Source organism: Coregonus lavaretus (assembly GCF_964263955.1).
Source record: "Coregonus lavaretus genome assembly, chromosome: 23".
NCBI classification, from domain to species: domain Eukaryota; kingdom Metazoa; phylum Chordata; class Actinopteri; order Salmoniformes; family Salmonidae; genus Coregonus; species Coregonus lavaretus.
In genome coordinates this window covers 3,866,462-3,879,058 of record NC_140010.1, presented here as the reverse complement: position 1 = coordinate 3,879,058, position 12,597 = coordinate 3,866,462, and the positions used below count along the sequence as shown (strand labels likewise).

The following is a 12,597-nucleotide window of genomic DNA, read 5'->3' as shown; positions in this document are numbered from 1 at the left end:
TGTGCACGCACAACGATGAGGTCAGTATGATGTCATTCCATATGGTCCATCCTCCTGTCTGAAAGTGCTGTCATTTTCTTTAACCACCGGAAATTTGACTCGGGAGAGGAATGCAGGACCCGTAGCCAGTTATAATGTAAGTATCTGACTTGTAATTTTTATAGACAGTAAGGAACGATAAACTACAATCTCGTGTCGGCTGACGTTATATAAAAATTGATGAGCGATAGGTTCGAATCCTGTTCGCTAGCTAACGTTAACTAATTAGTACATGTAGCTAGCTAGCTAATATAGCATTACCAGCAAGCTTTGTAAAAAATGTAGCTATATTTTCTGAAGAATTTGGTTATGCCACGACCCATTCTCACGGCAAGAGTTTGGGGTTTAATGTTTGTTGTTATTTCTAGGAAAAAGTTAGCCGCATCCCGCTAGCTCACAGACTCCAAACGGTAGTTAGCCAGTTAGCAGCTAGTTAGCTACATATGGCTAAAGTTCCGTTTTTGCTTGTCAACAAAAAAATACATACATTTGCGGTGTAATGTTACCGTAAATACTATGGATTAACAATATGAAACCATTGTTTTCCTCGATCTGGGTATCAAACGGTTATCTAATGTTAAAACCGCAGTGAGACCCTTTAATCAGCTAGTAGTTGATGGAAGAAGATGACGTAAGTAAGACTGGTATGCAGAGTTCTTACTCCGACTAGCCAAGTTTTTCTTCTCAACTCCACAATGTTCATCACATACGTACATATCGTGAAGTCGAAGAAACCCAGCTAATCTGCTGTGTTGACTTTGGCCAAATAAGGACGACCACTTTTTGAAGTTTGGGGGGGTTATGCACATCATTGGTTGGGGGTGAATTTGTTCAGTGTCAAGTAGTTACATCAATTTACTGTATGTGTGTAAACTGATTGTATTGACCCCCCTTGTCGCTAAATTATGCAGCCTATGGCATGCCTACTGTCAATCTATGACATGTAGTATGGATTTGAGCTATTTCTGCTCATGTCAGCATCACATAAGTCTATCATTGCCATGTTATGGGTCTTCATTTCCCTGGAAGGTACTAATAATCATGTTTCCCCTGTTCTGTAATTCAGTGTGATTCAAGACAGCTTCTATCAGCAGAAACCTAGTCAGACCATGGCTGGCTTCAGGCAAGAGGATGTGGAGGTGTTTTATGATATGGGGGAGGAGCTGGGGAGGTAAGATCTGACTCGTCTGTCTGTGTACAGTGTTGCTGGAGGAGGATACAATGCAGACTCCATTCAGCTCTCTCAATGTGTCAGTGGGCAGAATTTGCACATTAGGACGAGTAAGGAAAACTCCTACCCAGCGTGAGGCACACTGGGAGAACGCAATGAAGTGTGCCTACCGTTCCATCAATTCCATTCCAGCCATTACAATGAGCCTGTCCTCCTATAGCTCCACCCACCTCTGTTGCCTACTGATTCATATGTTTTGAATTAAGTGTTAGGATGTATGAGTACAGATCTCTCTTCACCTTTAGTAACTCTTGTATGTGAAGTGAAGGCACACTGTGGTCCTCTGTAGCTCAGCTGGTAGAGCACGGCGCTTGTAACGCCAAGGTAGTGGGTTCGATCCCCGGGACCACCCATACACAAAAATGTATGCACGCATGACTAAGTCGCTTTGGATAAAAGCGTCTGCTAAATGGCATATTATTATTATTATTATTTATTATTATAAGTGAAACACTATATTTCTGCAAAGATCTTAAATATTGATTGTTGAGCTCTCTTAATGATACAATCCAAATACCACGTAATTGACTTGAAATCCCATAGCTGGATGAAAACATCCATTGGCAAATTCCCAGTGTATTTGTGGGACTGTTTATTCAACAGCGTAGAACTCTCTGTCCTGTTATGCAAGCCTGCTCTGTGTTTTTAACAGGTCCTTGTAAACTAAACAGAGTCGGAACACTAAAATGAATAATGTGCTTCTACAGGATTAAACCTGACTTTGTTCCAAATGGCACCCTATTCCCTACATAGCACATTACTTTAGACCAGGCTAAAGTAGTGCACTATAAAGGGAATAGGGTGCCATTTGGGACATACTAAACCTGACTTCCTACCTTTATATGGAAGTATGGGGGGGGGGGGGGGCTGAGTTTGCTCAGAAAGGGCTTGCAGACATACACTACCGGTCAAACGTTTTAGAACACCTACTCATTCAAGGGTTTTTCTTTATTTTTACTATTTTCTACATTGTAGAATAATAGTGAAGACATCAAAGCCATTAAATAACAAATGGAACATTGTAGTAACCAAAAAAGTGTTAAACAAATCAAAATATATTTTATATTTGAGATTCTTCAAAGTAGCCACCCTTTGCCTTGATGACAGCTTTGCACACTTTTGGCATTCTCTCAACCAGCTTCACCTGGAATGATTTTCCAACACTCTTGAAGGAGTTCCCACATATGCTGGGCACTTGTTGGCTGCTTTTCATTCACTCTGCGGTCCGACTCATCCCAAACCATCTCAATTGGGTTGAGGTCGGGGGATTGTGGAGGCCAGATCATCTGATGCAGCACTCCATCACTCTCCTTCTTGGTAAAATAGCCCTTACACAGCCTGGAGGTGTGTTGGGTCATTGTCCTGTTGAAAATCAAATGATAGTCCCACTAAGCCCAAACCAGATGGGATGGTGTATCACTGCAGAATGCTGTGGTAGCCATGCTGGTTAAGTGTGCCTTGAATTCTAAATAAATCACAGACAGTGTCACCAGCAAAGCACCCCCATACCATAACACCACCACCTCCATGCTTTACGGTGGGAAGTACACATGCGGAGATCATCTGTTCACCCACACAGAGTCTCACAAAGACAAGGCAGTTGGAACCAAAAATCTCAAATTTGGACACCAGACTGAAGAACACATTTCCACCAGTCTAATGTCCATTGCGCGTGTTTCTTGGCCCAAGCAAGTCTCTTCTTATTATTGGTGTCCTTTAGTAGTGGTTTCTTTGCAGCAATTTGACCATGAAGGCCTGATTCACACAGTCTCCTCTGAACAGTTGATGTTGAGATGTGTCTGTTACTTGAACTCTGTGAAGCATTTATTTGGGCTGCAATTTCTGAGGCTGGTAACTCTAATGAGGCTGGTAACTCTATCCTCTGCAGCAGAGGTAACTCTGGGTCTTCCATTCCTGTGGCGGTCCTCATGAGAGCCAGTTTCATCATAGCGATTGATGGTTTTTGCGACTGCACCTGAAGAAACTTTCAAAGTTCTTGTCTTAAAGTAATGATGGACTGTCATTTCTCTTTGCTTATTTGAGCTGTTCTTGCCATAATATGCACTTGGTCTTTTACCAAATAGGGCTATCTTCTGTATACCACCCCTACCTTGTCACAACACAACTGATTGGCTGAAACGCATTAAGAAGGAAAGAAATTCCACAAATTAACTTTTAAGAAGGCACACCTGTTAATTGAAATGTATTCCAGGTGACTACCTCATGAAGGTGGTTGAGAGAATGCCAAGAGTGTGCAAAGCTGTCATCAAGGCAAAGGGTGGCTATTTGAAGAATCTCAAATATATATTTTGATTTGTTTAACACTTTCTTGGTTACTACAAGATTCCATATGTGTTATTTCATAGTTTTGATGTCTTCACTGTTATTCTACGATGTAGAAAATAAAGAAAAACCCTTGAATGAGTAGGTGTTCTAAAACTTTTGACCGGTAGTGTATATTAAATGGCAGAGCAGAACATTCAGTTCTTTGCAGACAGACAAGCGCTGTAGACATAACTTTAGGAAGGGATAGACCCTCTGGAATGCAGCATTTATAGCTGCTTCTTCTTATAGCGTTATCATGTGGTAAATCAAATGGTAGGTGTAAATGTTTATTTAAAAAAAAAAATGCCGCCCACTTTACATGTTTGCATAGTCTTTATCTTATTACATAAAAGTTACGAAAGTGCCAGCCAGTGTGTTGCAATGCGGCCAGTGAACACTATCGTATACAATTTGTAGTCAAGAATCCTACATCGCTTTAAATCGGGATTTTCCCCAGATTAGCTATCTGAATGTGGCCCAGTCACTCTTTCTTGTGTTTCCGATGTTTATTTACATATTATACTATGTATCATCATCAACCTCATGATGTCATTACCTCTCCTAGCGGACAATTCGCCATCGTACGGAAGTGTAAAGACAAGAGCTCTGGCTCGGAGTACGCCGCCAAGTTAATCAAGAAGCGTCGCCTGTCGTCCAGCCGCCGGGGCGTGAGCCGTGAGGAGATCGAGAGGGAGGTGAGAGAACCACAATTGAAATAAGAATTCAGGCTTTGTGTTTTATCCTCAATCATTGTATGTACTGGACCAGCTTTATGTATTTTTTTAAAAATAATCAAATAAAATTCAAGGTGAACATCCTGAGAGAGATCCAGCACAGCAACATCATCACGCTACACGACATCTTCGAGAACAAGACGGACGTCATCCTCATCCTGGAGCTGTGAGTAGAGCTACACCAGTTGATATTAGGGGCTGATCTAGCTGATCTGGGATCAGGTTCTCCCTGTCCATGTAATCTGATTCACTATATAATATAATATAATATGCCATTTAGCAGACGCTTTTATCCAAAGCGACTTACAGTCATGCGTGCATACATTTTTTTTTTTTTTTTGTGAATGTGATCACTATGATCTAAAAGACAAAACGGATCCTAAAGCAGCACTCTCACTCTGAGCCCCAGACCTGTACTCTTAATAGGAGATTGATAAATGGATAAAATATTGTTATTTTTTAAAACCCGTTCTGTGGTGTGTGTCCCAGGGTGTCTGGAGGGGAGCTGTTTGACTTCCTGGCAGAGAAGGAGTCTCTAACAGAGGAGGAGGCCACACAGTTCCTCAAACAGATCCTGGACGGGGTCCACTACCTACACTCCAAACGCATCGCACACTTTGACCTCAAGGTACACAGACAGACACATACACACATTCTGGATGGGGTCCACTACCTACACTCCAAACGCATCGCACACTTTGACCTCAAGGTACACAGACAGACACATACACACATTCTGGATGGGGTCCACTACCTACACTCCAAACGCATCGTACACTTTGACCTCAAGGTACACAGACAGACACATACACACATTCTGGATGGGGTCCACTACCTACACTCCAAACGCATCGTACACTTTGACCTCAAGGTACACAGACAGACACATACACACATTCTGGATGGGGTCCACTACCTACACTCCAAACACATCGCACACTTTGACCTCAAGGTACACAGACAGACACATACACACATTCTGGATGGGGTCCACTACCTACACTCCAAACGCATCGTACACTTTGACCTCAAGGTACACAGACAGACACATACACACATTCTGGATGGGGTCCACTACCTACACTCCAAACACATCGCACACTTTGACCTCAAGGTACACAGACAGACACATACACACATTCTGGATGGGGTCCACTACCTACACTCCAAACGCATCGCACACTTTGACCTCAAGGTACACAGACAGACACATACACACATTCTGGTGGGGGTCCACTGCCTACACTCCAAACGCATCGTACACTTTGACCTGAAGGTGGGTAGGGTGGACTCTGGGGAAGGAGAAGCCAGGCTGGCATTGTAAACGAAAGGGCCATCTTGACATGACGTATTCCTTTAAACTCCCACTGGAGCGGCCCGGCTCCTCATTCAATGTATAACTTGATAAGACTTTTGAGTCATTGGAACGTCAGTGAAACGTCCGAAAGATTTCCAGCATTTGACAAATATAAAGTTTGTCTTAAAAAAACAACAACATCTGTATTGTATTAATATTATTATCTGCATTCTGAAATGTTTGTTTGTGTTGTAGCCGGAGAACATCATGCTGCTTGATAAGAACGTTCCCAACCCCAGGATCAAACTCATCGACTTTGGCATCGCTCATCAGATCAAAGCTGGAAATGAGTTTAAGAACATCTTCGGAACGCCAGAGTTTGTTGGTGAGACCATAGAGAGATGTTTGTAATATGTATTCATAATATAATAATTTGGTGTTCCACGTATATTTCGTATTTTTCTACATATTCCTTTTCCTTATTAAAACATACAGTATATCTTTATACATTTTTATATTATTTATTTTTTTGTCATTTTTACCCCCTTTTTCTCCCCAATTTCGTGATTTCGATCTTGTCTCGTCACTGCAACTCGTCCTCCGAAACATGACCCGCCAAGCCGCGCTTCTTAACACCCGCTCGCTTAACCCGGAAGCCAGCCGCACCAACGTGTCGGAGGAAACACCGTTCAACTGACGACCGAAGTCAGCCTGCAGGCGCCCGGCCCGCCACAAGGAGTCGCTAGAGTGCGATGAGCCCACCCGGCCAAACCCTCCCCTAATCCGGACGACACTGGGCCAATTGTGTGCCGCAATATGGGACTCCCGGTCACGGCCGGTTGTGACACAGCCTGGGATCGAACCCCAGGCTGTAGTGACGCTGCAACACTACAATGCAGTGCCTTAGACCGCTGCGCCACTCGGGAGGCACATACACTATATATCTTTAAAATAAAAAAAATCCACAATGAGCTTATTGTTATGGAATGGGGAAAATATTCCTTCATATTTGTTTTAATAAGTGAAGGTCTGTGTGTTGAGATCTCCCTGAAGACCATCTGGGATGAATTAAAGCTTTAAAGCAGTACTGGTAATAATCCTGCTTGTTTTACAGCTCCAGAGATAGTCAACTATGAACCACTCGGACTGGAGGCTGACATGTGGTAAAATGGACTAAGATGATTATAAATGTTTTTCTGATTTTGAGAATGTTTTGTTGTTATTGTTGTTTCTTTACCCTTAAGGTAAATCTCACTAATTTGATGTCCTCTTGTTTCTCCAGGAGTATTGGCGTTATCACATACATTCTGTAAGTACTGCTTCACATTACAATGGTATCAGTTGAGCAACATAAATAGTGTCAAACATTGTGAGATTATTTCTAAATCTACAGATTTTTTTTTTGTCATATCCTGTACCTGTATTACAAATGGACTACACAAGTGAACGTTACTTCGGAGTAATTCAATAATTTACATGATGAAATAGCAAATAAGTTATTGTATATAACATTTGGCCGTGGCCTGAAAGATGACATGATACCACTGTTTAACCTTAGGTTGAGTGTTCACAATATGCTGTTGGTCTTCCTCAGTTTGAGTGGTGCCTCTCCGTTCCTGGGGGAGACAAAGCAGGAGACTCTGACCAACATCTCAGCGGTCAACTATGACTTTGACGAGGAGTACTTCAGCAACACCAGTGAGCTGGCCAAGGACTTCATCAGACGCCTGCTGGTCAAGGATCCCAAGTAAGGCTGCTGAACTGTGGATAGAATAGGCCCAGGAATACTCTAGAACACACACAGGGACATGACAGTAGTCATTTTGTTTTTGTTTGTCTTGTTAGTTAATATATCATTGTAGGGACCCTAGCAAGAGATGAACGTTTACTCAATCTGCACCATAGCCTTGGAGAACTTTGGTCTTCAGTGGAAATGATAGAATTGCAATTAGTAAGGCATGACAGTAAAGCAGAAAGTACTATTGGATTCTTTCTCCAGGAAGAGAATGACTATCGATGACAGCCTTCAGCATCCCTGGATCAAGGTAGGCATCTCTCACAATCTCATACATATTTTACTAAGAGTGTCCCTCTGCCCTCTTTCATTTATAAAGCAACTGTTGGCTTTTTGCACCTGTTTTACTGATGTTTTACTGATGTTTTTTTGACCCTCTTTATCTACTATCCATTAACACCCCTCTCCTCCCAGGTGATCAAAAGGCGGAACGTGCGCCAGGAGGAGAGCGGGAAGAAGCCGGAGCGCAGGCGCCTGAAGACCACGCGTCTAAAGGAGTACACCATCAAGTCCCACTCCTCCATGCCCCCCAACAACACCTACGTCAACTTCGAACGCTTCTCCCAGGTGCTGGAGGAGATCGCTGCTGCCGAGGAGGGGCTGAGAGACCTGGAACAAAACCAGAGGTAAGAGGTAGTAGGAGTAGGTGGTGGTAGGAGGAGGAGGAGGAGGTGGTAGGAGGAGGAGGAGGTGGTAGGGAGGTGGGGGAGGGAGGGAGAAACAGATGGATGGACGGATTAATTAATTAGATTATTAAAAATGCATATAAAGCCTCTGTAATTGGATACAACATATCTATACCATACATTCTAACATCTCCCTCACTTCTCCAGGTCGTGCCGGGAGGACGTGGCTGCTCTCCTGTCTATCTACGATGAGAAAGAGGGCTGGTACAAGGAGGAGAACCAGAGCATTGCCAGCGACCTGAGTCACATCCGCCAGGAGCTGCAGCGTACCCAGGCCCAGCGCAGGCAGAGCCAGGAGGACGCCCGCGCCACCATGCTGGCTGCTAATGCCCTCAAGAGGAGGTTTGGCCGTCTGGAGAACCGCTACGAGGTCTTGGCAGAACAGGTGGCGTCAGAGGTGCGCTGGGTGGAGGAGCTGGTCAGGGGGATAGAGAAGGAGAAGGACAGCCTCGTTATGCCCTGAGGCCAGCCTGGCGTCTAGTATCACTGACCTGGTCAGGTCCTGAGGCCAGCCTGGCTTCTAGTATCACTGACCTGGTCAGGCCCTGAGGCCAGCCTGGCTTCTAGTATCACTGACCTGGTCAGGTCCTGAGGCCAGCCTAGTTTGGTACAGACACCGGTCTTATATATCCGCTGTCATCAGATTCAGAATGAGGGCCCATTTTCCCTTTCTAATGAGAGCACCAACAATGTATAGAGTCTCTCCCTACTATGACTACGTTTAATCAACAAAATGTGTGTTCAATGAATGTCCATTCCAGTATTTTCTAAATTAATTTATAACGTTGAAAATGGTCAAGATTGTCATTAGTTTTTGCAGTATATTTGGTTAAGATGGCGATACATATAGGAAGGTTTTCTGCACCTGCAATAATTTTCCTATAGAGTTTTTAGCCCCATACTTAAAGGGATACGTGGTGAAAAGGCTATAGAGAGCTGCTACAGTCCTGGATTGGCTCGGCACGCCCAAGTAATGAGCAATATTCAGCCCCATAACATGTATCATTAACAGCTGATTATGATTAACCAATAAGGCCAGAGGGGCGTGGTATACGGACAATATACCACGGCTAAGGGCTGTTCTTATACACGACGCAACGCGGAGTGCCTGGATACAGCCCTTAGCTGTGGTATATTGGCCATATACCACAAACCCCCTGAGGTGCCTTATTGCTATTATAAACTGGTTACCAACGTAATTAGAGCAGTAAAAATACATGTTTTGTCATACCCGTGGTATACAGTCTGATATACCACGGCTGTCAAGACAATCAGCATTCAGGGCTCGAACCGCCCAGTTTATAAGTAACAACATGGTAGAAACAGTAGGACGTTCGTGTCCATGTGTTATAGGGAGATTCCATTCATCTTATTGGACACCAGGCTACCTATTCCATACCACGTCACTCACAACTGTCTTGCTGTGCTGCGATGCAAAGCTACAGACGAAGATGCAGATACTATACTTGTCTTACGTATGGAGAGAGTCGTCTTAAGATGAATAGATTGTACAAACCTGTTTTGCAACTTGCACGCAGCCTGTACATTGAACACCTTATTGCCTATACATAAGCTAAATCAAATGTGTAGTAATGTCTAAACCTGTTCATGAATAATGTAGTCTGGTGACTGTCCCATCAAAACGTTTTAAGGCTGGTTTCCCGGACACAGATTAAGCCTTGGACTAAAAACCATGGTCAATGGAGAATCTCCATTTTGAAAATAGCTTTTTAGTTCAGGATTTAGCTTAATCTGTGTCCGGGAAACAGTCCCTTTTGAATACAACTATTGCACAGTAGCCTCATACCAAATGATCTGCATGTCTAGCTGCTACTATATTTGAATGATTATTTTAGTTAGCCTTTTGTCACCATGACCCCACACTTCAGACATTCCATGAGTTGGTCTTAAATCTATGCATCACATTCCATGTTCCGTATAGAACCCTATGAACTGTATATTTCCCTAGTTTAATATACTCTTTTGCACATAAATATAGCCGTGTTCCAAACTATTTCCCATTCAAAACATTTGTTTTATGTACCCTAAACGTATAATTGGTATGTTTTGTTAAGTTAGAATGATGACAGATTTTAGATAGGGTTTTGTTTCAAATAAACAAACTCAAATACATCTAAATGAACTTTTCTGGTGTATATTTTTTCTGTCCATTGAGATAGGAAAGACAAACTGTTGAGGGGGAAAAAAGATTCACACTTACATAATGCAAACCGTTGACCTGCTGAAGTCTTGGTGTGTCTCCCAAATGGCACCCTATCCCCTTTATAGTGCACTACTTTTTACCTGTTCCCTATGGGCCCTGTTCAAAAGTAGTGCCCTATATAGGGAATAGGTTGCCATTCGTGATTTACATGAAATCTCCTTAGGCACAGTATAGGTCTATTATTTTCAGTAGTAGTTGGCATGTGATCAATCTTCTACAAAATTATTTGTTTAAAAACCAGTGAGATGGAATGTGCCGGGGTGACCGGGGAGTACACTGTATGCTAGTCCTGGCATGGTAAAATAAACGGCTAAGCTACTGTACGAGCAAGAAGTAGTGAAAGACTGGGTATTGGTTTTGTATGCTAGGACATTTGGACAAAGGTAAGTGAGATGTTTTTGTTGACAGACGACTCCTTTACATTGGGGTTAGACAGCAAACTCAAGTATATATCTGAGGGAAACTCGTAAAAGGTCAATGGGACCAAAGAGTGTTTGTGTGAAACTACTCCTGGCTTTATCTTTTCTCAAGGCATCAGCTTTCGGGATTTAACAGGTCCAGATTCTAATTTTTTGGACTCATCTCATCATTCAGGACATAAAAAGGATCCTTCCACCTAGAGTTTATGAAACTGTTGTCTCAAACTCTTTCCATAGTCACTCAGAACTAAGGAATATGATCTTTGTCATTCAACGCAACCCCTGTTCCCTTCGACAACATGGTTTGGTGTAACAGTTAAGTCGTCCGGGACTTGTAACCTGGTGATGGCAGTGCTGCTGAGGTCGGTGGTGTCCCTCATCGTGTTGTGGGCCACCTCTCCCCACAGGAATATATCCAATAAGGGTGACATTTTTGGTTGACTTCATGTTAGTTGATAACTCAACTAAATATAAATAAAAACTAGATGTTGAACCGACGTCTGTTCCCAGTGGGTTCCTCCCTATCTGGGTACAAGCGTCCTGTCCAGGGGGTGTACTTAAATCACACTGCCTCACTCTACAGAAACAGGAGATAGTCTCCAGTCCCTATGGGCTGTTCTGGCTCGGATAAGGCTTACTTGCCCAAGGTGTTACGTTCCCTCAAGACAAACTCAAAATGTCGCTCACAACAAAGGGAACAAACAAAGAAAATCACTGACAACCAAACAAAACAGAAAGGTGTTCAAAAAGGTTTCTGAAAGGCACCCATGTGGATGCCCACTGAAAGTTGGCAAAGCAACTAGTAAGGGGTTCTAAAAGACACCCACCATGGATGCCCACTAGGTTAGCCTCCGAAAAGACAAGCTAAAAGAAAAACCCACAAGAATTTAAGATAGACCAAAACAAACAGGGGAAACACCGAAACTCAGGCTTCTTTCAAACTTAAATAGGTCGAACTCGCACCACAGCTGACGTAAAGTGTAGCTCTCCCCAACATCTCTCAAGCTCAACTGGAGCACTGGGCCAGCCACTCCTGAATAGCACCTTGGCCAACACAGGTGAAACACCTTCCTACTAACGAGATGGCAACCAGCACAGGTGTAACACATTGGTGACACCAATCGGTGCGACCTACGTGCTAACGAGCTATATGCGCTAAAAATCCAACGTCAAAACGTCAATAGAAAAACCAAAGCCTGTAACAAAGGCTTACTTACTTTTATCCCAGGCTACGCTGTCTGTACAATAACTCGAACCAGAGCTTATTGTGTGTTTACCGGTACGATCTAAACTCCAGTACACAGGCGCTGACGGAGAAGAGCAAAGGTCGTGTGAGAGAAATATATAAAATAATAATAATAATACAATTGTAAAGTGGTTGTCCCACTGGCTATCATAAGGTGAATGCACCAATTTGTAAGTCGCTCTAGATAAGAGCGTCTGCTAAATGACGTAAATGTAGAAAGACCAGCAGGCCTTGCAGGAGGCCGAGCCAGGAGAGCCACGCTGGAGTAGGAGATGGAGGTTGTTGCTGAGAGACTAACATGTCCCCGAGTCTGTCTGCAGGAGAATGTGTTTACGTTTAGCCTCCAATACCACTTTTAAACATGTTTGACGTCCTCGTTCATGTTCAGAATGTATACTGTAGATAGATTGTATGCTGTTTATGTTCAGAATACTCCTCTTTGGAGACAATCATATATAATAACAGATACAGTTCATATAAGGGAATCAGTCAATTGAAATAAATTAATTAGGCCTTAATCTATGGATTTCACATGACTGGGCAGGGGCGCAGCCATGGGTGGGCCAGGCCCAGCCAATCAGAATGAGTTTTTCCCCACAAA

The 12,597-nt window shown here is 43.1% G+C and overlaps 1 protein-coding gene across 2 annotated transcripts; it reads left to right on the top strand.

Moving 5' to 3' along the window:
- The first annotated feature begins 46 nt into the window (after window positions 1-46).
- Window positions 47-10,240, top strand: dapk3 (death-associated protein kinase 3). 2 transcript variants are annotated; one of them, XR_014609683.1, is made up of 13 exons: window positions 47-136; window positions 1,106-1,210; window positions 4,161-4,290; window positions 4,404-4,495; window positions 4,819-4,957; window positions 5,882-6,011; window positions 6,741-6,789; window positions 6,909-6,935; window positions 7,221-7,373; window positions 7,626-7,671; window positions 7,836-8,047; window positions 8,255-9,152; window positions 9,233-10,240. XR_014609683.1 is itself a non-coding variant. In XM_084139712.1 (12 exons), exons 2-12 carry the CDS (start codon window positions 1,149-1,151, stop codon window positions 8,568-8,570), a joined length of 1,356 nt encoding a protein of 451 aa, XP_083995838.1. In that variant the 5' UTR covers window positions 47-136; window positions 1,106-1,148; the 3' UTR covers window positions 8,571-10,240. The 2 variants fall into 2 exon arrangements, 1 of the variants encoding a protein (XP_083995838.1); XM_084139712.1 differs by having other exon boundaries at window positions 8,255-10,240.
- Window positions 10,241-12,597: the final 2,357 nt, after the last annotated feature.

What these genes read in the sequence shown, in the direction of transcription:
- dapk3 (XM_084139712.1), top strand. Translation starts at nt 1,149, where the DNA reads ATGGCTGGCTTCAGGCAAGAGGATGTGGAGGTGTTTTATGATATGGGG. An exon ending in TCGCACACTTTGACCTCAAG is followed by an intron (nt 4,958 to 5,881) that starts GTACACAGACAG and finishes TTTGTGTTGTAG; the next exon opens with CCGGAGAACATCATGCTGCT. An exon ending in GACCTGGAACAAAACCAGAG is followed by an intron (nt 8,048 to 8,254) that starts GTAAGAGGTAGT and finishes TCACTTCTCCAG; the next exon opens with GTCGTGCCGGGAGGACGTGG.